At 45.0% G+C, this 26040-nt stretch overlaps 1 protein-coding gene across 1 annotated transcript; it reads left to right on the top strand.

Annotated features, from left to right (window-relative positions):
* Positions 1–24298, top strand: LOC112240314 (phosphatidylinositol N-acetylglucosaminyltransferase subunit Q). Its single transcript, XM_042298618.1, is given in 17 exon segments — positions 1–196; positions 4801–5050; positions 5430–5544; positions 5547–5615; positions 9589–9728; positions 9772–10018; positions 12360–12455; positions 12903–12990; positions 13874–14005; positions 14203–14323; positions 15598–15724; positions 19431–19584; positions 21473–21584; positions 22406–22486; positions 22699–22816; positions 23553–23614; positions 24043–24298. Coding segments are annotated over 16 exon segments (1968 nt in total). The 5' UTR covers positions 1–196; positions 4801–4897; the 3' UTR covers positions 24196–24298.
* The last annotated feature ends 1742 nt before the right edge of the window (positions 24299–26040 follow it).

Genomic DNA, 26040 nt, shown 5'->3' on the forward strand with positions numbered 1-26040 from the left:
CGCAATGATATTCCAGCCGGAGCGTAAATGTTGACGGTCTATCAACAACAAAGATGGCTACCAACAGACGCTAACTTCAATTTGACAATTGAAGGGTAAATCATGTAACGGTACGATCCCAAATCTGTTTGAAACGGCATTGACATCATATTGACAAAAGCAGATTTTCTTCGAATATAAATAAACAAACCTACAGGTATGGAATATTTTATATTATTTGCCGAAATGTTGTTAGCTAGCTGAGGACGGATTTAGTTGTTACTAAGTTAGCTAACGTAAGCTAATGTCTGTCTCTTTGCACTGTGCGCCCAGTGTGGATAACTGCCTGCAGAATATATTATCACTGACATTGAAGATATGCATCACATCAGAGAGGAATACAGAAACTATTGTTGATTGTTGTTGATTTTATTTTGACAACGGATAACGATACGGGTGTCGCACAGCCTCCGGCGCTGGCTGGAGTGTGCACTAACTTCGATTAGGGCCTATTTGTGCTCATTTAATAAAAATAAGCGTCTCACTTTGTCTCAAACGTATACTGCAAAAGTCGATTAATGCCCCAAAATAGTTTTAAATGTTATATTTAACATGTAACGTAGTTTAGGCAGCAATAGTGCTGTTATAGATGTGACGGGAAACTAAAGCACGACGGCCAAATCAATAGTTAAGCCCACAGGCATGGTTGGCATGGAGACGAATGCAAGGCTCAATATTCTGAAGGACACAAAGAGGGCAGCAGTGGACAAAGGACTCAGCAGTGGACAAAGGGACTCAGCAGTGGACAAAGGCAACGGGACTCAGCAGTGGACAAACTCAGGCAAAGGCAACGGGACTCAGCAGTGGACAAAGGCAACGGGACTCAGCAGTGGACAAAGGCAACGGACTCAGCAGTGGACAAAGGCAACGGGACTCAGCAGTGGACAAAGGCAACGGGACTCAGCAGTGGACAAAGGCAACGGGACTCAGCAGTGGACAAAGGCAACGGGACTCAGCAGTGGACAAAGGCAACGGGACTCAGCAGTGGACAAAGGCAACGGGACTCAGCAGTGGACAAAGGCAACGGGACTCAGCAGTGGACAAAGGCAACTCAGCAGTGGACAAAGGCAACGGGACTCAGCAGTGGACAAAGGCAACGGGACTCAGCAGTGGACAAAGGCAACGGGACTCAGCAGTGGACAAAGGCAACGGGACTCAGCAGTGGACAAAGGCAACGGGACTCAGCAGTGGACAAAGGCAACGGGACTCAGCAGTGGACAAAGGCAACGGGACTCAGCAGTGGACAAAGGCAACGGGACTCAGCAGTGGACAAAGGCAACGGGACTCAGCAGTGGACAAAGGCAACGGGACTCAGGTGGACAAAGGCACTCAACGGGACTCAGCAGTGGACAAAGGCAACGGGACTCAGCAGTGGACAAAGGCAACGGGACTCAGCAGTGGACAAAGGCAACGGGACTCAGCAGTGGACAAAGGCAACGGACTCAGCAGTGGACAAAGGCAACGGGACTCAGCAGTGGACAAAGGCAACGGGACTCAGCAGTGGACAAAGGCAACGGGACTCAGCAGTGGACAAAGGCAACGGGACTCAGCAGTGGACAAAGGCAACGGGACTCCACTGAAGAGGCCCGACAATGATTCGTTTGAGTTGACTAACAAACAGCTGGTCCTGATTGCTGAATTGAAATGTCTGCTAACAGTTGGAGTGAGTCACTCTGACAACCCTCCTGATTCTTGGCCATGTTTATTAAACTAGATCGGCTCACACCACACGAGGACATTCACATTGTGACAAGATGAAACACTGGTATACACAGTATAACTAAACTATATACAGACCTTAACTATGTTACTACTTTTGGGGGGAACTAGTGTAGGTATACTAATTATTGGTAACTAGTGTAGCTGGGTAATGGGTATACTAATTATTGGTAACTAGTGTAGCTGGGTAATGGGTATACTAATTATTGGTAACTAGTGTAGGTATACTAATTATTGGGAACTAGTGTAGGTATACTAATTATTGGGAACTAGTGTAGGTATACTAATTATTGGTAACTAGTGTAGGTGGGTAATGGGTATACTAATTATTGGTAACTAGTGTAGGTATACTAATTATTGGTAACTAGTGTAGGTATACTAATTATTGGGAACTAGTGTAGGTATACTAATTATTGGGAACTAGTGTAGGTATACTAATTATTGGTAACTAGTGTAGGTATACTAATTATTGGTAACTAGTGTAGGTGGGTAATGGGTATACTAATTATTGGTAACTAGTGTAGCTGGGTAATGGGTATACTAATTATTGGTAACTAGTGTAGCTGGGTAATGGGTATACTAATTATTGGTAACTAGTGTAGCTGGGTAATGGGTATACTAATTATTGGTAACTAGTGTAGCTGGGTAATGGGTATACTAATTATTGGTAACTAGTGTAGCTGGGTAATGGGTATACTAATTATTGGTAACTAGTGTAGCTGGGTAATGGGTATACTAATTATTGGTAACTAGTGTAGCTGGGTAATGGGTATACTAATTATTGGTAACTAGTGTAGCTGGGTAATGGGTATACTAATTATTGGTAACTAGTGTAGCTGGGTAATGGGTATACTAATTATTGGTAACTAGTGTAGCTGGGTAATGGGTATACTAATTATTGGTAACTAGTGTAGCTGGGTAATGGGTATACTAATTATTGGTAACTAGTGTAGGTGGGTAATGGGTATACTAATTATTGGGAACTAGTGTAGCTGGGTAATGGGTATACTAATTATTGGGAACTAGTGTAGCTGGGTAATGGGTATAGTAATTATTGGTAACTAGTGTAGGTGGGTAATGGGTATAGTAATTATTGGTAACTAGTGTAGGTGGGTAATGGGTATAGTAATTATTGGGAACTAGTGTAGGTGGGTAATGGGTATACTAATTATTGGGAACTAGTGTAGCTGGGTAATGGGTATGCTAATTATTGGGAACTAGTGTAGGTGGGTAATGGGTATAGTAATTATTGGGAACTAGTGTAGGTGGGTAATGGGTATGCTAATTATTGGGAACTAGTGTAGCTGGGTAATGGGTATAGTAATTATTGGGAACTAGTGTAGCTGGGTAATGGGTATACTAATTATTGGTAACTAGTGTAGCTGGGTAATGGGTATACTAATTATTAGTAACTAGTGTAGCTGGGTAATGGGTATACTAATTATTAGTAACTAGTGTAGCTGGGTAATGGGTATAGTAATTATTGGGAACTAGTGTAGCTGGGTAATGGGTATACTAATTATTGGTAACTAGTGTAGCTGGGTAATGGGTATACTAATTATTGGTAACTAGTGTAGGTGGGTAATGGGTATACTAATTATTGGTAACTAGTGTAGGTGGGTAATGGGTATAGTAATTATTGGTAACTAGTGTAGGTGGGTAATGGGTATAGTAATTATTGGGAACTAGTGTAGGTGGGTAATGGGTATGCTAATTATTGGGAACTAGTGTAGCTGGGTAATGGGTATGCTAATTATTGGGAACTAGTGTAGGTGGGTAATGGGTATAGTAATTATTGGGAACTAGTGTAGGTGGGTAATGGGTATGCTAATTATTGGGAACTAGTGTAGCTGGGTAATGGGTATGCTAATTATTGGGAACTAGTGTAGCTGGGTAATGGGTATAGTAATTATTGGGAACTAGTGTAGCTGGGTAATGGGTATACTAATTATTAGTAACTAGTGTAGCTGGGTAATGGGTATACTAATTATTAGTAACTAGTGTAGCTGGGTAATGGGTATGCTAATTATTGGGAACTAGTGTAGCTGGGTAATGGGTATAGTAATTATTGGGAACTAGTGTAGGTGGGTAATGGGTATGCTAATTATTGGGAACTAGTGTAGCTGGGTAATGGGTATACTAATTATTGGTAACTAGTGTAGGTGGGTAATGGGTATGCTAATTATTGGGAACTAGTGTAGGTGGGTAATGGGTATGCTAATTATTGGTAACTAGTGTAGCTGGGTAATGGGTATGCTAATTATTGGTAACTAGTGTAGGTGGTTAATGGGTATAGTAATTATTGGGAACTAGTGTAGCTGGGTAATGGGTATAGTAATTATTGGTAACTAGTGTAGGTGGGTAATGGGTATACTAATTATTGGTAACTAGTGTAGGTGGGTAATGGGTATACTAATTATTGGTAACTAGTGTAGGTGGGTAATGGGTATACTAATTATTGGTAACTAGTGTAGCTGGGTAATGGGTATACTAATTATTGGGAACTAGTGTAGGTATACTAATTATTGGGAACTAGTGGGGTAATGGGTACTAATTATTGGGAACTAGTGTAGGTATACTAATTATTGGGAACTAGTGTAGCTGGGTAATGGGTATACTAATTATTGGGAACTAGTGTAGGTATACTAATTATTGGGAACTAGTGTAGCTGGGTAATGGGTATACTAATTATTGGTAACTAGTGTAGGTATACTAATTATTGGGAACTAGTGTAGGTATACTAATTATTGGTAACTAGTGTAGGTATACTAATTATTGGGAACTAGTGTAGGTATACTAATTATTGGTAACTAGTGTAGGTATACTAATTATTGGGAACTAGTGTAGGTATACTAATTATTGGGAACTAGTGTAGGTATACTAATTATTGGGAACTAGTGTAGGTATACTAATTATTGGGAACTAGTGTAGCTGGGTAATGGGTATACTAATTATTGGTAACTAGTGTAGGTATACTAATTATTGGGAACTAGTGTAGGTCTAATTATTTCATCCTTCACAAAATGTTTCTCCATTCTGCAGGTATCTGAAGACACTAGGCTAACCTGTGATCACCTACCCCAGGAGGTTAGACTGAAGGAGCGTGCCTGACCTCTGACCCCTGACCTCCAGTCCCACCATGGTGCTGAAGATATTCTTCCCTCAGTGCTGTAACAAGGCAGACAGTGGGCTGCTTGTGGGGCGATGGATCCCAGGACAGAACTCGGCAGTGGTGCTAGCTGTCATCCACTACCCCTTCATCCCTGGACAGGTCAAGCAGTACATCCACCAGGTAGAGTGTGGCGTGTGTGTGTGTGTGTATCAGTCAGTGTGTATCCGGGGCAGCAGGTAGCCTAGTGGTTAGAGGGGTGGGCCAGTAACCGAAAGGTTGCTAGATCGAATCCCAGAGCTGACACGGTAAAGATCTGTCGTTCTGCCCCTGAACAAGGCAGTTAACCCACTGTTCCCCGGTAGGCCGTCATTGTAAATAAGAATGTGTTCTTAACTGACCTGCCTAGTTAAATAAATGTTAAATATTAATATATATATATATATATATATTTTTTTTTAAAATCTGTCAGTCACCCAATACCCCTTCATCTCTTGTCAGGTCAAACAGTACATACAGCAGGTAGAGTGTGTGTGATTTAACCTTCCTGTCCCTGGTCCAGATGCGTGGCCAGAGTGGGGTGGATCTGACGGTGCTGGGCTCGTGGAGCATGCCCAAGGAGGGCCAGGAGGGCATGGAGAGTTTCCTCAGGGACCTCAGCACCATCTTCCCCAGGGACAGTGGCTCCAGCTCAGTAGAGAGATGGGCAAGATAGGCTTCAGGTGTCACGTCCTCACAAGGGACCCGAGTAAGTCTCCGTTTGCATCCCAAGTGGCCCCTATCGTTCCCTATATAAGACACCTACTTTTAACCAGGGCCCATGGGGTACATTTTACCCTCTAACCCATGGGCCCTGGTCAAAAGTAGTGCACTATGTAGGGAATAGGGTGTCATAGAGCTCTGGTCTAAAGTAGTGCACTATGTAGGGAATAGTGTGTCATAGAGCTCTAGTCTAAAGTAGTGCACTATGTAGGGAATAGTGTGTCATAGAGCTCTGGTCTAAAGTAGTGCACTATGTAGGGAATAGGGTGCCAAGGACCTGGTCTAAAGTAGTGCACTATGTAGGGAATAGGGTGTCATAGAGCTCTGGTCTAAAGTAGTGCACTATGTAGGGAATAGTGTGTCATAGAGCTCTAGTCTAAAGTAGTGCACTATGTAGGGAATAGTGTGTCATAGAGCTCTGGTCTAAAGTAGTGCACTATGTAGGGAATAGGGTGCCAAGGACCTGGTCTAAAGTAGTGCACTATGTAGGGAATAGGGTGTCATAGAGCTCTGGTCTAAAGTAGTGCACTATGTAGGGAATAGTGTGTCATTAGGGATGCAGACTTTGTAACAGCATTAAAAGGTGTTTTGTTTAGATTCAGAGACCACTCTCTTTGGAGATCAACTGTTGATATAGAATTATTGACGAATGGCTTTCTTATGAAATGAATGTTCTATCTATAGACGTACATCACTGTTTTCTCACACCGAAATGAATGTATTGTCTATAGACGTGCATCACTGTTTTTTCACACTGAAATGAATGTTCTGTCTATAGACGTGCATCACTGCATCACTGTTTTCTCACACTGAAATGAATGTTCTGTCTATAGACGTGCATCACTGCATCACTGTTTTCTCACACTGAAATGAATGTTCTGTCTATAGACATACATCACTGGTTTCTCACACTGAAATGAATGTTCTGTCTATAGACATACATCACTGTTTTCTCACACTGAAATGAATGTTCTGTCTATAGATGTGCATCACTGTTTTCTTACACTGAAATGAATGTTCTGTCTATAGATGTGCATCACTGTTTTCTCACACTGAAATTAATGTTCTGACTATAGACGTGCATCACTGTTTTCTCACACTGAAATGAATGTTCTGTCTATTGACGTGCATCACTGTTTTCTCACACTGAAATGAATGTTCTGTCTATAGACGTGCATCACTGTTTTCTCACACTGAAATGAATGTTCTGTCTATAGACATACATCACTGGTTTCTCACACTGAAATGAATGTTCTGTCTATAGACATACATCACTGTTTTCTCACACTGAAATGAATGTTCTGTCTATAGATGTGCATCACTGTTTTCTCACACTGAAATGAATGTTCTGTCTATAGATGTGCATCACTGTTTTCTCACACTGAAATGAATGTTCTGTCTATAGACGTACATCACTGTTTTCTCACACTGAAATGAATGTTCTGTCTATAGACGTGCATCACTGTTTTCTCACACTGAAATGAATGTTCTGTCTATAGACGTGCATCACTGTTTTCTCACACTGAAATTAATGTTCTGTCTATTGACGTGCATCACTGTTTTCTCACACTGAAATTAATGTTCTGTCTATTGACGTGCATCACTGTTTCTCACACTGAAATTAATGTTCTGTCTATAGACGTGCATCACTGTTTTCTCACACTGAAATAAATGTTCTGTCTACACTGCATCACAGTTTTCTCACACTGAAATGAATGTTCTGTCTATAGACGTGCATCACTGTTTTCTCACACTGAAATGACGTGCATCACTGTTTTCTCATGAATGTTCTGTCTATAGACGTACATCACTGAATCACTGTTTTCTCACACTGAAATGAATGTTCTGTCTATAGACGTGCATCACTGTTTTCTCACACTGAAATGAATGTTCTGTCTATAGACGTGCATCACTGTTTTCTCACACTGAAATGAATGTTCTGTCTATAGACGTACATCACTGAATCACTGTTTTCTCACACTGAAATGAATGTTCTGTCTATAGACGTGCATCACTGTTTTCTCACACTGAAATGAATGTTCTGTCTATAGACGTGCATCACTGTTTTCTCACACTGAAATGAATGTTCTGTCTATAGACGTACATCACTGAATCACTGTTTTCTCACACTGAAATGAATGTTCTGTCTATAGACGTGCATCACTGTTTTCTCACACTGAAATGAATGTTCTGTCTATAGACGTGCATCACTGTTTTCTCACACTGAAATGAATGTTCTGTCTATAGACGTGCATCACTGAATCACTGTTTTCTCACACTGAAATGAATGTTCTGTCTATAGACGTGCATCACTGTTTTCTCACACTGAAATGAATGTTCTGTCTATAGACGTGCATCACTGTTTTCTCACACTGAAATGAATGTTCTGTCTATAGACGTGCATCACTGTTTTCTCACACTGAAATGAATGTTCTGACTATAGATGTGCATCACTGTTTTCTCACACTGAAATGAATGTTCTGTCTAGACGTGCATCACTGTTTTCTCACACTGAAATGAATGTTCTGTCTATAGACGTGCATCACTGAATCACTGTTTTCTCACACTGAAATGAATGTTCTGTCTATAGACGTGTCATCACTGTTTTCTCACACTGAAATGAATGTTCTGTCTATAGACGTGCATCACTGCATCACTGTTTTCTCACACTGAAATGAATGTTCTGTCTATAGACGTGCATCACTGTTTTCTCACACTGAAATGAATGTTCTGTCTATAGATGTGCATCACTGTTTTCTCACACTGAAATGAATGTTCTGTCTATAGACGTGCATCACTGTTTTCTCACACTGAAATGAATGTTCTGTCTATAGACGTGCATCACTGTTTTCTCACACTGAAATGAATGTTCTGTCTATAGACGTGCATCACTGTTTTCTCACACTGAAATGAATGTTCTGTCTATAGACGTGCATCACTGGTTTCTCACACTGAAATGAATGTTCTGTCTATAGACGTGCATCACTGTTTTCTCACACTGAAATAAATGTTCTGTCTAGACGATCACAGTTTTCTCACACTGAAATGAATGTTCTGTCTATAAATGAATGTTCTGTCTACGTGCATCACTGTTTTCTCACACTGAAATGAATGTTCTGTCTATAGACGTACATCACTGTTTTTTCTCACACTGAAATGAATGTTCTGTCTATAGACGTGCATCACTGTTTTCTCACACTGAAATGAATGTTCTGTCTATAGACGTGCATCACTGTTTTCTCACACTGAAATGAATGTTCTGTCTATAGACGTGCATCACTGAATCACTGTTTTCTCACACTGAAATGAATGTTCTGTCTATAGACGTACATCACTGAATCACTGTTTTCTCACACTGAAATGAATGTTCTGTCTATAGACGTGCATCACTGCATCACTGTTTTCTCACACTGAAATGAATGTTCTGTCTATTGACGTGTATCACTGTTTTCTCACACCGAAATGAATGTTCTGTCTATAGATGTGCATCACTGTTTTCTCACACTGAAATGAATGTTCTGTCTATAGACGTGCATCACTGTTTTCTCACACTGAAATGAATGTTCTGTCTATAGACGTGCATCACTGTTTTCTCACACTGAAATGAATGTTCTGTCTATAGACGTGCATCACTGAATCACTGTTTTCTCACACTGAAATGAATGTTCTGTCTATAGACGTACATCACTGTTTTCTCACACTGAAATGAATGTTCTGTCTATAGACGTGCATCACTGTTTTCTCACACTGAAATGAATGTTCTGTCTATAGACGTGCATCACTGTTTTCTCATAGCAAAAGTAAGTTAACAAGAGTTTGTAAATTAGAGCTTAATTCTCTCTGCTCTTTTTAATTCATAAAGACACAGATGTCTGTATATTTATTCAAAAGGTGGATATTTCTGCTGTTATCATCATGCAGTGCATCTCTAATAAAATGTCCCTCTGCCCTTGCCGTAGATGGGAAGCTGATACAACAGGAAAAGGAGCTGAAAGAGGATGGTGGTGGAGAGAAAGGAGGAAAGGGAGGAGAGGGAGAGAAAGGAGGAAAGGGAGGAGAGGGAGAGAAAGGAGGAAAGGGAGGAGAGGGAGAGAAAGGAGGAACAAAGAAAGGAGGAGGAGAGAATAAAGTAGAGGGGAGAGGAAGGAGGAAAGGGAGGAGAGGGAGAGAAAGGAGGAAAGGGAGGAGAGGGAAAGAAAGGAGGAACAAAGAAAGGAGGAGGAGAGAATAAAGTAGAGGGAGAGGAAGGAGGAGGAGAGAAGGACAAGGTGATCTTTATCCACTATGAACAGAGGAAGGTCATGCTGTCTCAGCTGCACCCCGTAGACAACGGGCTTCCAGACCCTCAAACGGAGTCACAACTACCACAGGTGAGGACGTGGACTCACAGCCTGATTTACATGTAGATGTTGTTGCTCATTGAACACAGGGGTTTTCTATCCTCTCCTGTGTTGTTTACCTCTTATCTTGTTGTTGTTATACATATGTGTTGTCTGTAGTAGTTGTTGTTGCTGTAATACAGGTGTTGTCAGTAATTGGTGTTGTAATACAGGTGTTGTCTGTAATTGGTGTTGTAATACAGGTGTTGTCAGTAATTGGTGTTGTTGTAATACAGGTGTTGTCTGTAATTGGTGTTGTTGTAATACAGGTGTTGTCAGTAATTGGTGTTGTAATACAGGTGTTGTCTGTAATTGGTGTTGTTGTAATACAGGTGTTGTCAGTAATTGGTGTTGTAACACAGGTGTTATCTGTAATTGGTGTTGTTGTAATACAGGTGTTGTCAGTAATTGGTGTTGTTGTAATACAGGTGTTGTCTGTAATTGGTGTTGTTGTAATACAGGTGTTGTCAGTAATTGGTGTTGTAATACAGGTGTTGTCTGTAATTGGTGTTGTTGTAATACAGGTGTTGTCAGTAATTGGTGTTGTAATACAGGTGTTGTCTGTAATTGGTGTTGTTGTAATACAGGTGTTGTCAGTAATTGGTGTTGTCAGTAATTGGTGTTGTCAGTAATACAGGTGTTGTAATACAGGTGTTGTCTGTAATTGGTGTTGTAATACAGGTGTTGTCTGTAATTGTTGTTGTAATACAGGTGTTGTCTGTAATTGGTGTTGTAATACAGGTGTTGTCTGTAATTGTTGTTGTAATACAGGTGTTGTCTGTAATTGTTGTTGTAATACAGGTGTTGTCTGTAATTGGTGTTGTTGTAATACAGGTGTTGTCAGTAATTGGTGTTGTTGTAATACAGGTGTTGTCTGTAATTGGTGTTGTAATACAGGTGTTGTTAGTAATTGGTGTTGTAATACAGGTGTTGTCAGTAATTGGTGTTGTAATACAGGTGTTGTCAGTAATTGGTGTTGTAATACAGGTGTTGTCTGTAATTGGTGTTGTAATACAGGTGTTGTCTGTAATTGGTGTTGTAATACAGGTGTTGTCTGTAATTGGTGTTGTTGTAATACAGGTGTTGTCAGTAATTGTTGTTGTAATACAGGTGTTGTTAGTAATTGGTGTTGTAATACAGGTGTTGTCAGTAATTGGTGTTGTAATACAGGTGTTGTCAGTAATTGGTGTTGTAATACAGGTGTTGTCAGTAATTGGTGTTGTAATACAGGTGTTGTCTGTAATTGGTGTTGCTGTAATACAGGTGTTGTCAGTAATTGGTGTTGTAATACAGGTGTTGTCAGTAATTGGTGTTGTAATACAGGTGTTGTCAGTAATTGGTGTTGTAATACAGGTGTTGTCAGTAATTGGTGTTGTAATACAGGTGTTGTCAGTAATTGGTGTTGTTGTAATACAGGTGTTGTCAGTAATTGGTGTTGTAATACAGGTGTTGTTAGTAATTGGTGTTGTAATACAGGTGTTGTCAGTAATTGGTGTTGTTGTAATACAGGTGTTGTCTGTAATTGTTGTTGTAATACAGGTGTTGTCTGTAATTGTTGTTGTAATACAGGTGTTGTCTGTAATTGGTGTTGTTGTAATACAGGTGTTGTCAGTAATTGGTGTTGTTGTAATACAGGTGTTGTCTGTAATTGGTGTTGTAATACAGGTGTTGTTAGTAATTGGTGTTGTAATACAGGTGTTGTCTGTAATTGGTGTTGTAATACAGGTGTTGTTAGTAATTGGTGTTGTAATACAGGTGTTGTCAGTAATTGGTGTTGTAATACAGGTGTTGTCAGTAATTGGTGTTGTAATACAGGTGTTGTCAGTAATTGGTGTTGTTGTAATACAGGTGTTGTCAGTAATTGGTGTTGTAATACAGGTGTTGTTAGTAATTGGTGTTGTAATACAGGTGTTGTCAGTAATTGGTGTTGTAATACAGGTGTTGTCAGTAATTGTTGTTGTAATACAGGTGTTGTCAGTAATTGGTGTTGTAATACAGGTGTTGTCAGTAATTGGTGTTGTTGTAATACAGGTGTTGTCTGTAATTGGTGTTGTTGTAATACAGGTGTTGTCTGTAATTGGTGTTGTAATACAGGTGTTGTCTGTAATTGTTGTTGTAATACAGGTGTTGTCTGTAATTGGTGTTGTTGTAATACAGGTGTTGTCGGTAATTGGACCAGTTGTTGTAATACAGGTGTTGTCAGTAATTGGTGTTGTAATACAGGTGTTGTCAGTAATTGGTGTTACTAATACAGGTGTTGTTAGTACCAGCCTGGTGTAATAGCAGGTGTTGTCAGTACCTGGTGTCTGTAATACAGGTGTTGTCTGTAATTGTTGTGGCTGCCTCTGCAGGTGTTTGGGACAGTTGTCAGAGTGAGCCGCTGTTCTTCCTGGATAACCATGATGACGACCTGTCTGTCTACTACCTGCCAGTGAAGATGAGCCTCTGTAATCAGAGGGACGGGAGGGCTCCATTACCTGTCTGATCAGCTAACCACCTGGATACTAACCACCTGGATACTAACGCTGTGGACCAGCCTCTGTAGTAGCAGGTAAGGGGTGTGTCAGTACCTGTCTGTCTGCTAACCATCTGGATACTAACACTGTGGACCAGCCTCTGTAGTAGCAGGTAAGGGGTGTGTGTGTCAGTACCTGTCTGTCTGCTAACCACCTGGATACTAACCTGGATACTAACACTGTGGACCAGCCTCTGTAGTAGCAGGTAAGGGGTGTGTGTCAGTACCTGTCTGTCTGCTAACCACCTGGATACTAACCTGGATACTAACACTGTGGACCAGCCTCTGTAGTAGCAGGTAAGGGGTGTGTCAGTACCTGTCTGTCTGCTAACCATCTGGATACTAACGCTGTGGACCAGCCTCTGTAGTAGCAGGTAAGGGGTGTGTGTGTCAGTACCTGTCTGTCTGCTAACCACCTGGATACTAACCTGGATACTAACACTGTGGACCAGCCTCTGTAGTAGCAGGTAAGGGGTGTGTCAGTACCTGTCTGTCTGCTAACCACCTGGATACTAACACTGTGGATCCTGTACGTTCATCAGTTGCAACTCTTTATGTGCCAAGAGACACTGACCCAGCTCGTCTGTCTGTCTGTCTGTCTGTCTGTGTCTCTCTCTCACTCCCCAGGATATTGAATGTGTTCATCTGTCTGTCTGTCTGTCTCCCAGGGTTTTGAATGTGTCTGTCTGTCTGTCTGTCTCCCCAGGATATTGAATGTGTCTGTCTGTCTGTCTGTCTCCCCAGGATATTGAATATGTCTGTCTGTCTGTCTCCCCAGGTTATTGAATATGTCTGTCTGTCTGTCTCCCCAGGATATTGAATGTGTCTGTCTGTCTGTCTCCCCAGGATATTGAATGTGTCTGTCTGTCTGTCTCCCCAGGATATTGAATGTGTCTGTCTGTCTGTCTCCCCCCAGGATATTGAATGTGTCTGTCTGTCTGTCTGTCTGTCTGTCTCCCAGGATATTGAATGTGTCTGTCTGTCTGTCTGTCTGTCTGTCTCCCCAGGATATTGAATCTGTCTGTCTGTCTCCCAGGATATTGAATGTGTCTGTCTGTCTGTCTCCCAGGATATTGAATGTGTCTGTCTGTCTGTCTGTCCCCAGGATATTGAATGTGTCTGTCTGTCTGTCTGTCTCCCCAGGATATTGAATGTGTCTGTCTGTCTGTCTGTCTGTCTGTCTCCCCAGGATATTGAATGTGTCTGTCTGTCTGTCTGTTGTCTCCCCAGGATATTGAATGTGCCTGTCTGTCTCCCCAGGATATTGAATGTGTCTGTCTGTCTCCCCAGGATATTGAATGTGTCTGTCTGTCTCCCCAGGATATTGAATGTGTCTGTCTGTCTCCCCAGGATATTGAATGTGCGCCCGATGAGGTTCATCTCCAGTAAGTTGTCTACTTGTCTCCAGCTGAGCTACAGAACAGAACACCTTCAGACAGTCTGCTCTCCTACCAGAGCCACCGCACACAACCACTTCATGAGGTAGAGACCACACACACACACACACACACACACACACACACACACAGCCATGTGGCAGACTGGCTACAAGATGGTATCTAACTCACCCCTTTGTGTCTCAAATCGCACACAATTCCCTATATAGTGCAGTGCATTTGACCAGAGCCCTATTGACCTCGGGTCAAAAGTAGTGACTCTCTCTCTTTCTCTCCACACAGGAAAGCCAATATCTTTGTGTCGTTCTTTGTGGATGTGTCTCTGGGCCTGCTGCTGGTGTCGTGGATGTATAGAGAGAACCGTATAGGCAAACTAGCCAACACACTGGTACCTGCTGCTGACGTAAGACATCATGGACAGCAATGTACAACAATTACCTTTAAACCTCATTTATAATCTGTCAGAGATTTTCTTTCAAAAATGTGTCTTCAACAACGTTCAGTATCGAGAGGTGATTATTTCTGTATCGCTCAGTTGACTAAACTCTAGTTACATAACCACCTCCGTAAAACTCACATTGGTGACAATAAGCTTCAAATGAAATCACGTTGCCACATTATAAAGAGGTTCAAGGTCGTTTTTTCCCTACGAAATATCCCCTCAATATCCAACCCAATATCCCCCTAGAATATCCCCCTAGAATAACCCCCTCAATATCCAACCCAATATCCCCTAGAATATCACCCTAGAATAACCCCCCAATATCCTCAATATCCAACCCAATATCCCCCTAGAATATCCCCCAATATCCAACCAATATCCCCCTCAATATCCAACCGAATATCCCCTCAATATCCCCTAGAATAACCCCTCAATATCCAACCCAATATCCCCTAGAATAACCCCCTCAATATCCAACCCAATATCCCCTAGAATTACCCCCTCACACACACAAATTCTTATTTTCAATGACGGCCTAGGAACAGTGGGTTAACTGCCTGTTCAGGGGCAGAACGACAGATTGGTACCTTGTCAGCTCGGGGGTTTGAACTTGCAACCTTTCGGTTACTAGTCCAACGCTCTAACCACTAGGCTACCCTGCCTGTCTGTCTCCCCCTGGGAGACAGACCCCCTCACTAACCCCCTCAATATCTCCCTCGATATCCCCTAGAATTACCCCTCAATATCTCCCCTTGATATCCCCTCAATATCCCCCTTGAATATCCCCTAGAATAACCCCTCAATATCCAACCCAATATCCCCTAGAATATCCCCTAGAATAACCCCTCAATATCCAACCCAATATCCCCCTAGAATATCCCCTAGAATAACCCCCTCAATATCCAACCCAATATCCCCTAGAATATCCCCCTAGAATAACCCCCTCAATATCCAACCCAATATCCCCTAGAATATCCCCTAGAATAACCCCTCAATATCCAACCCAATATCCCCCCCCTAGAATATCCCCCTAGAATAACCCCCTCAATATCCAACCCAATATCCCTTATAATCGATCATTATGATCTAGGATCAGGTCCCTCCTTTCCGTGTAATCTGATTCATTGTGATCTAGGATCAGGTCCCTCCTTTCCGTGTAATCTGATTCATTATGATCTAGGATCAGGTCCTCCTCTCCATGTAATCTGATTCATTGTTGTGTGTTTTGTTGTTAGCATGTAGCTAAAGAGCTGGAGGAGCTGTTGCAGTGGCTGATGGGAGCTCCAGCTGGTCTGAAGATGAACCGGGCTCTAGACCAGGTGTTAGGACGATTCTTCCTCTACCATATACACCTGTGGATCAGTGAGTCACACACACACACACACCTCACACACACACACACCCACACACACACCACACACCCATGCCCCTCCTCCACAGACACACACACCCATGCCCCTCCTCCACAGACACACACCCATGGCCCTCCTCCACAGACACAAACACCCATGGCCCTCCTCCACAGACACACACCCATGGCCCTCCTCCACAGACACAAACACCCATGGCCCTCCTCCATAGACACACACCCATGGCCCTCCTCCACAGACACAAACACCCATGGCCCTCCTCCACAGACACACACACCCCATGGCCCTCCTCCACAGACACACACACCCATGGCCCTCCTCCACAGACACACACACCCATGGCCCTCCTCCACAGACACACACACACCCATGGCCCTCCTCCACAGACACAAACACCCATGGCCCTCCTCCACAGACACAACCCCATGGCCCTCCTCCACAGACACAAACACCCATGGCCCTCCTCCACAGACACACACCCATGGCCCTCCTCCACAGACACAAACACCCATGGCCCTCCTCCACAGACACACACACCCCCATGGCCCTCCTCCACAGACACACACCCCATGGCCCTCCTCCACACACACACACACCCATGGCCCTCCTCCACAGACACACACACACCCATGGCCCTCCTCCACAGACACAAACACCCATGGCCCTCCTCCACAGACACAAACACCCATGGCCCTCCTCCACAGACACAAACACCCATGGCCCTCCTCCACAGACACACACACCCATGGCCCTCCTCCACAGACACACACACCCATAGCCCTCCCCACAGACACACACACACACCCCATGGCCCTCCTCCACACACACACACACACACACCCATGCCCCTCCTCCACACACACATACACCCCATGCCCCTCCTCCACAGACACACACACCCATGGCCCTCCTCCAAAGACACACACACCCCATGGCCCTCCTCCACAGACACACACACACACCCATGCCCCTCCTCCACAGACACACACACACACACACCCATGCCCCTCCACCACAGACACACACACACAGACACCTATGCCCCTCCTCCACAGACACACACACACACACCTATGCCCCTCCTCCACAGACACACACACCCATGGCCCTCCTCCACAGATACACACACCCATAGCCCTCCTCCACAGACACACACACACCCCATGGCCCTCCTCCACACACACACACCCTCCTCCACACACACACCCCATGCCCCTCCTCCACACACACACACACCCATGCCCCTCCTCACACACACACACACCCATGGCCCTCCTCCACACACACATACACACCCATGCCCCTCCTCCACAGACACACACACCCATGGCCCTCCTCCACAGACACACACACACCATGGCCCTCCTCCACAGACACACACACCATGGCCCTCCTCCACAGACACACACACACACCCATGCCCCTCCTCCACAGACACACACACACACACCACCCATGCCCCTCCTCCACAGACATGCACCCTCCTCCACAGACACACACACATGCCCCTCCTCCACAGACACACACACACACACACCCATGCCCCTCCTCCACAGACACACACACACACCCATGCCCCTCCTCCACAGACACACACACCCATGCCCCTCCTCCACAGACACACACACCCATGGCCCTCCTCCACAGACACAAACACCCATGGCCCTCCTCCACAGACACACACCCATGGCCCTCCTCCACAGACACAAACACCCATGGCCCTCCTCCACAGACACACACCCATGGCCCTCCTCCACAGACACAAACACCCATGGCCCTCCTCCACAGACACACACACCCATGGCCCTCCTCCACAGACACACACACCCATGGCCCTCCTCCACACACACAAACACCCATGGCCCTTCTGCACAGACACAAACACCCATGGCTCTCCTCCACAGACACAAACACCCATGGCCCTTCTGCACAGACACAAACACCCATGGCTCTCCTCCACAGACACAAACACCCATGCCCCTCCTCCACAGACACAAACACCCATGGCCTCTGATGGACAGACACACACACACACACCCACCCTCCTCCACACACACCCCCATGGCCCTCCTCCACAGACACACACACCCATGCCCCTCCTCCACAGACACACACACCCCTCCTCCATGGCCACTCCTCCACAGACACACACACACACATGAGCCCTCCTCCACAGACACACACACCCTCCTCCACACCCATGCCCCTCCTCCACACACACACACACACCCCATGGCCCTCTCCTCCACAGACACATGGCCCTCCTCCACAGACACACACACCCATGGCCCTCCTCCACAGACACACACACCCATGGCCCTCCTCCACAGACACACACACCCATGGCCACAGACACACACCCACACACCCCCCATGGCCCTCCTCCACAGACACACACACACACCCATGGCCCTCCTCCACACACACACACCCATGGCCCCTCCTCCACAGACACAACACCCATGGCCCTCCTCCACAGACACACACACCCATGGCCCTCCAGACACAAACACAGACAGACACACACCCATGGCCCTCCTCCACAGACACACACACCCATGGCCCTCCTCCACAGACACACACACACACCCATGCCCCCTCCTCCACAGACACACACACACACACACCCATGCCCCTCCTCCACAGACACACACACACACCTATGCCCCTCCTCCACAGACACACACACACACCCATGCCCCTCCTCCACAGACACACACACCCATGGCCCTCCTCCACAGACACACACACCCATGGCCCTCCTCCACAGACACACACACACCCATGGCCCTCCTCCACAGACACACACACACACACACCCATGCCCCTCCTCCACAGACACACACCCCTCCTCCACAGACACACACACACCCCATGGCCCTCCTCCACAGACACACACACACACCCATGGCCCTCCTCCACACACACACACACACCCCTGCCCCTCCACAGACACACACACACCCATGCCCCTCCTCCACAGACACACACACCCATGGCCCTCCTCCACAGACACACACACCCATGGCCCTCCTCCACAGACACACACACCCATGGCCCTCCTCCACAGACACACACACCCCCATGGCCCTCCTCCACAGACACACACACACCCCATGCCCCTCCTCCACAGACACACACACACACACCCATGCCCCTCCTCCACAGACACACACACACACCCATGCCCCTCCTCCACAGACACACACACACACACCCATGCCCCTCCTCCACAGACACACACACCCCCATGGCCCTCCTCCACAGACACACACACCCATGGCCCTCCTCCACAGACACACACACACACCCATGGCCCTCCTCCACAGACACACACACCCCCATGCCCTCCTCCACAGACACACACACACACCCCATGCCCCCTCCTCCACACACACACACACACACACCCATGCCCTCCCCCTCCTCATGGCCCTCCTCCACACACACACACACACCCATGCCCCTCCTCCACAGACACACACACACACCTATGCCCCTCCTCCACAGACACACACACACACACACCCATGCCCCTCCTCCACAGACACACACACACACCCCTCCATGGCCCTCCCTCCACAGACACACACACACACACACCCATGGCCCTCCTCCACAGACACACACACACACCCATGGCCCTCATCCACAGACACACACACACACCCATGGCCCTCCTCCTCCTCTCTCTGCAGGCTACATTCACCTGATGTCTCCGTTCATTGAGATGATTCTGTGGTACGTGGGTCTGTCTGCCTGCCTGGGCTTGACCTTTGCCCTCTCCCTGCTCTCTGACATCACCGCCCTGCTCACCTTCCACATCTACTGTTTCTACGTCTATGGAGCCAGGTGAGAAGAGACCAGCACAGTCACGATGCCTCCCAAAAGTGCACCACGTTTGACCTTAGTGCACTATAAAGGGAATACCCTATGAGCTCTAGTCAGAAGATGTGCACTACGGAGAGGATAGGGTCCCATTTGGGATACAGACATTGAGTCTTCAGTGTAATTTGGCAGGTTAAGATGCCATGAGAGTAAGAATGACCACATATTTTCATCATCTTCTTCCTAAAGCCTCACGTTGCGCAGGATGTCATGAATTTCAATCGGGACGTGCTCATCGAAGTGGAAACGCAACGCCCCCTTGCGGTTGAAGGTTCCGTTGAAAGACGGATTTTTTTTCAAACTTTTGCGTCCTCTTCAGTCCAGCCAGTTCGTCGAAGAACATGTTTATTATCAGCTGAAACTGATATTTATCCTGTTTTAAAAAAAATTTAATGTCATATTCTTCCAAAATAAATACGATCCCTCTCCTCAAGCTTGCGTTATAAACACTACACTTGACTTGTCCGTTCAGTAGCGGAGCAAAACGCCGTGAAGATGACGTAGGACGTAATGAAACACGTCGCGACGTAAACACGACCCACTGTCGCTAAGGTGACTCGTCAGTGTAACCTAGTGATGGGGGGTTGGGAACAAGCGGGTATTTTAGGTGAACGAAACCGAATTGCATCGTGAGAGAGCTGTTCATTTATTCCCTAATGTGCATACTGGTAGGCTACTACTGATTTTTAGTGATTCTCTTCAGATAAATTATGAAAACATTCGATGAAGATGTTGAGTACCTCACTGCAGGAACAATAGGGAGTAGAGCCTTATTCTGGTCCAAAATATGATTAAAAACAAACAGATTGAAGGTTATAAAAGCTGATGTCATGATACTTAATGATATTGGTCTACTGATTTAAAGTGTTGACAATGGAGTAAAACAACTGCTGCTTTCTGTGAAGCAAAGCCCATGTTTACCTGCTTCAATCATCAGTCATACCTGTTGGTCTATTCATGGGCTCCTGACTTTGTATAAAGTTGGGGTGCCCCATCTGGCAGGGGGTCCGGGGTCCTCCCCTGAAAATGTTTACATTTTTAAAACAATTATGGGATATTGTGTGTAGATTGAGGGGGGATGTTTTTAAGGCTGTAATGTAACAACATGTGGAAAAAGTCAAGGGGTCTGAATACATTGTGAAGGCTCTGTACCTCTCAGCCTTGCGAACATCATGTGGACGTGTTACCTATTTCCCCTTTACTAATTGATGTGTGAGGAGCTCTCAGCATGTCATTTACAGACTTATTAAATGTGTATGAAGGCTAAAAATATCTTCCTTCTCTCACCTCCATCCTCCCTCTCTCTCTCTCCCTGTCCATCTCTCCTCTCTATACCTCTTCCCCTTTCCCCTCATCTCTCTCCATCCTTTCTCTATCCCTCCCCCTCTCCGCCCTGCTCTTCCCCCTCCTCCTCCTTTCCCTTTCGTCTCCCCATCCCTCATTCCCCTCCTCCCTCTCCTACCCCCTTCTCCCCCTCCACTCTTCCCCCTCCTGCTCTTTTCCCTCTCCTACCCCCTCTTCCCCCTACCTCCCTTTCCTCTCACCATCTCTCTCCCCCTCCTCCTCTCTCTCCCCCTCCTCCTCTCTCTCCCCCTCCTCCTCTCTCCCCTCCTCCTCTCTACTCCTCTATCTCTCTCTCCCCTCTCTCTCTCTCCTCCTCCTCTCTCCCCTCCCCTCCTACCTCCTCTCTCCCCCTCCTCCTCTCTATCTCTCTCTCTCTCTCTCTCTCTCCTCCTCCTCTCCCCTCCCCTCCTACCTCCTCTCTCTCCCCCTCCTCCTCTCTGTCTCTCTCTCTCTCCCCCTCCTCTCTCTCCCCTCCCCTCCTCCTCTCTCTACTCCTCTCTCTCTCCAGGCTGTACTGTATGACAGTATATGGTCTGTCCTCTCTGTGGAGGCTGTTCAGGGGGAAGAAATGGAATGTCCTCAGACAGAGAGTAGACTCCTGCTCTTATGACCTGGACCAGGTAGTCACACACACCTATTACACACATATTTGTTACAGTGAACTAATGTGTGTGTATTTTTTACAGTGAACTAATGTGTGTGTGTGTGTATTTGTTACAGTGAACTAACGTGTGTGTATTTGTTACAGTGAACCAACGTGTGTATATTTGTTACAGTGAACTAATGTGTGTGTATTTGTTACAGTGAACTAATGTGTGTGTATTTGTTACAGTGAAGTAATGTGTGTGTATTTGTTACAGTGAACTAATGTGTGTGTATTTGTTACAGTGAACTAACGTGTGTATATTTGTTACAGTGAACTAATGTGTGTGTATTTGTTACAGTGAACCAACGTGTGTATATTTGTTACAGTGAACCAACGTGTGTGTATTTGTTACAGTGAAGTAATGTGTGTGTATTTGTTACAGTGAACCAACGTGTGTATATTTGTTACAGTGAACTAAAGTGTGTGTGTGTGTGTATATTTGTTACAGTGAACCAACGTGTGTATATTTGTTACAGTGAACTAAAGTGTGTGTGTGTGTGTGTGTGTATTTGTTACAGTGAACTAAAGTGTGTGTGTGTGTGTATATTTGTTACAGTGAACCAACGTGTGTGTATTTGTTACAGTGAAGTAATGTGTGTGTGTGTGTGTGTGTATTTGTTACAGTGAACTAAAGTGTGTGTGTGTGTGTGTATTTGTTACAGTGAACTAAAGTGTGTGTATTTCTTACAGTGAACTAAAGTGTGTGTGTGTGTGTGTATTTGTTACAGTGAAGTAATGTGTGTGTGTGTGTGTGTGTGTATTTGTTACAGTGAAGTAATGTGTGTTGTTTTCTAGTTGTTCATCGGGACGTTACTCTTCACCATCCTGCTGTTCCTCCTGCCAACCACAGCTCTATACTACCTAGTGTTTACCCTGGTGAGAACACACACACAGGCACTTTAATCTTTAATTGTTCTCCATCCATGGGCGCCGTCCTGCGGCTGTCCCTGGGCCTCTCCACGTGTGTCTGGGGTGTTGGGAAAGGAACAAAAACACATTCTCCTTCTAACCAATGAACAATAAAGTGTCTATTCTTTGACCCCTTACTGTCTCTGTCTGTCTCTGTCTGTCTGTTTCACTCTGTCTAGCTCCGCCTTGTGGTAGTAATGTTCCAGGGAGTATATCTCCACCTCAGTGTTGACTTCATCAACTCCTTCCCTCTGTTCGCCATGGGCCTCCGACTCTTCAGATCCTACAGACTGGCAGGTGGGAGGGACCGTCTCCGCCAACATGTCTGTGTAGAAGGAAATGTACTTTAACCCTTTGTGGAAGTGACTTTGTCGATATGAAACTACTTTGTCGATATGACACTACTTTGTCGATATGACACTACTTTGCCGATATGACACTACTTTGCCGATATGACACTAATTTGTCGATATGACACTACTTTGCCGATATGACACTACTTTGCCGATATGACACTACTTTGCCGATATGACACTACTTTGTCGATATGACACTATGACACTACTTTGCCGATATGACACTACTTTGCCGATATGACACTACTTTGTCGATATGACTACTTTGTCGATATGACACTTTGTCGACTTTTGTCCACTACTTTGATATGACACTACTTTGTCGATATGACTACTTTGTCGATATGCTACTTTGTCGATATGACACTACTTTGTCGATATGACTACTTTGTCGATATGACACTACTTTGTCGATATGACACTACTTTGCCGATATGACACTACTTTGTCGATATGAAACAACAATCATAATGTCAGTCAAAAATATCAAATTTCCAGTTTGTTACAAAACCAACTTTATAAAATGTTTTTAAAAATGTTCTGTACTTTGGTTTCTATATTCCTTTTATTTAACCAGGTTAGTCTCTATTTTTAAGAGAGACCTGGTTGAATGAGGGAGGAGACGGTGCTGGGCTGTGATGTTCTGTGTTTGACTGAGATGTGTGTGTTCCCTACAGAGGGGGTGAAGTTCAGAGTGCTCTGTGAGGAACCAGGAACACCTCTACACCTCATGATGGATGTAAGACATCTCTCACTCTCTTCTCTCTCTTTCCTTCTCTCTCTTCTCTCTCTTTCCTTCTCTCTCTCTCTCTTTCTCCTCTTTGTTTATTTCTCTTTCTCTCCTCTTTTTCTCTTTCATTTAATTTTTCATAACATACATTGTCTTTTCATTCTGTCTTTTAGTTTATTTAATCATTTAAAACTAGATCCACACAAAATGATGCATTTGATTAAGAATCATTGAGGATACCAAAGTATACGACTGATTTCAATTGTGATCCTCTTTCATGACAGCGTTTGGCATATGTGGCAGAATAAGTTTAAGTTATTTATTCCTGTAAAACCACAACCACATAGACATACCCTACACATGTGTCATTCACAGTTTTTCTCCTAGATAAACCTAGACATTTTTATGTTTCCTCCCTCCCTCCGTCTCTCTCTCAGATTAACCCTCTGAAGGTGAGCAGTGTGGTTCAGACCTACAGGACCCCCACCTACAGCTGCTACCCTAAAGACTCCTGGCTGGCCCTCTGCAAGAAGCTGTTCCTGGGAGAACTCATCTACCCCTGGAGACACAAGACCACCAAGATAGACTAGGACCAGGGGAGAGAGAGATGGGGGGGGGTTCTGGGAGAACTCATCTCCCCTGGAGACACCACCAAGATCAACTGAGACCAGGGAGAGACCGGGAATAGAGAAGGGGGAGGGGAGGGGACACCACCAAGATCAACTGAGACCAGGGGAGAGACCGAATAGAGAAGGGGGAGGGATAGGGGAGAGACCGAGAATAGAGAAGGGGGATGGATAGGGGGAGAGACAGAATAGAGAAGGAGGAGGTATAGGGGGATAGGGGAGAGACCGAGAATAGAGAAGGGGAGGGATAGGGGGAGAGACAGAATAGAGAAGGGGAGGTATAGGGGGAGAGACAGAATAGAGAAGGGGAGGTGTAGGGGGAGAGACAGAATAGAGAAGGGGAGGGATAGGGGGAGAGACAGAATAGAGAAGGGGGAGGGATAGGGGGAGAGACAGAATAGAGAAGGGGGAGGGATAGGGGGAGAGACAGAATAGAGAAGGGGGGGAGGGATAGGGGGAGGGAGACAGAATAGAGAAGGGGGAGGGATAGGGGGAGAGACAGAATAGAGAAGGGGGCGGAATAGGGGGAGAGACAGAATAGAAAGGGGGGAATAGGGGGAGAGACAGAATAGAGAAGGGGAGAGACCAGAACACCAAGGTTGATGAGAGGAGGGGGAGGGATAGGGGGAGAGACAGAGAATAGAGAAGGGGGAGGGATAGGGGAGAGACAGAATAGAGAAGGGGGAGGGATAGGGGGAGAGACAGAATAGAGAAGGGGAGGGATAGGGGGAGAGACAGAATAGAGAAGGGGGAGGGATAGGGGAGAGACAGAATAGAGAAGGGGGAGGGATAGGGGGAGAGACAGAATAGAGAAGGGGAGGGATAGGGGGAGAGACAGAATAGATAAGGGGGAGGGATAGGGGGAGAGACAGAATAGAGAAGGGGAGGGATAGGGGGAGAGACCAGAACACCAAGGTTGATGAGTGGAGGGGGGGGGGTGGTGGGAGAGGATGTTAGTGTGAAAATGTTGGTGCTGCTGATGAGAGCTTGTAAAGGAGGTGTGTGTGTCTCCTTTTAAATCAGGTATTTAGGGCTGCTGGCACCTATTCCCTTCATAGTGCACTACTTTTGACCAGAGCTCTATGGGGCCCTGGTCAAAAGTAGTGCACTATGTAGGGAATAGGGTGCCATTTGATGCTGTCTAAAGCATCTACTGAACTAATTACTCCTAGTCTTATTTAACTCCAGATGTATTTTATATTATAAGATTAAAATAAAACATTCACATTGTTAGGATGAATTGATTGTTTCTACATTCCGACTAATGTGTAGCGAGATTATGTCAATGAATTTATTTTCATTGAAAACATTCAGTATTTATTCTTAGTTTAGTATTCTAGGTCATTTTTTACTCTGGTAATGTGCCATTTCCCCCCTAAGAACCTGCCAACCCCAAACCTACAGTACAGTATCTAACTGCCAGAGAAGTACTTGAGTATAAAGGTACTGTATTTATTTAACCTTTTTATTTAGCATTACGTTTGAAAACTTTCCCCAAATTCCCACGTTTTCCTTCAGAAATCCTGGTTAGAATATTCCCTGAATCTGGAGGGAAGAAGCAGGAAATCAGGGAATCCTCCATCTGGGAATTCTGAAATACAAAAGGAATTTCTCAACTTTATTGAGAGCCTTTATTTTTTAACAATAACAACCTGGTATTATCCTGGTTTATCTTCTTAGAACCTATTTTTTTTATTCTCCTTTAATTTCAAAGACTGATTTTTTGTTGTTTGTGCCATAATGGAAGAAATAAGAAAACAATTGATTCTAAATCAGGACCGTAGTTTGTCATATTGTCATGTTTGATTG

Source organism: Oncorhynchus tshawytscha, linkage group LG16 (assembly GCF_018296145.1).
Source record: "Oncorhynchus tshawytscha isolate Ot180627B linkage group LG16, Otsh_v2.0, whole genome shotgun sequence".
NCBI lineage: Eukaryota > Metazoa > Chordata > Actinopteri > Salmoniformes > Salmonidae > Oncorhynchus > Oncorhynchus tshawytscha.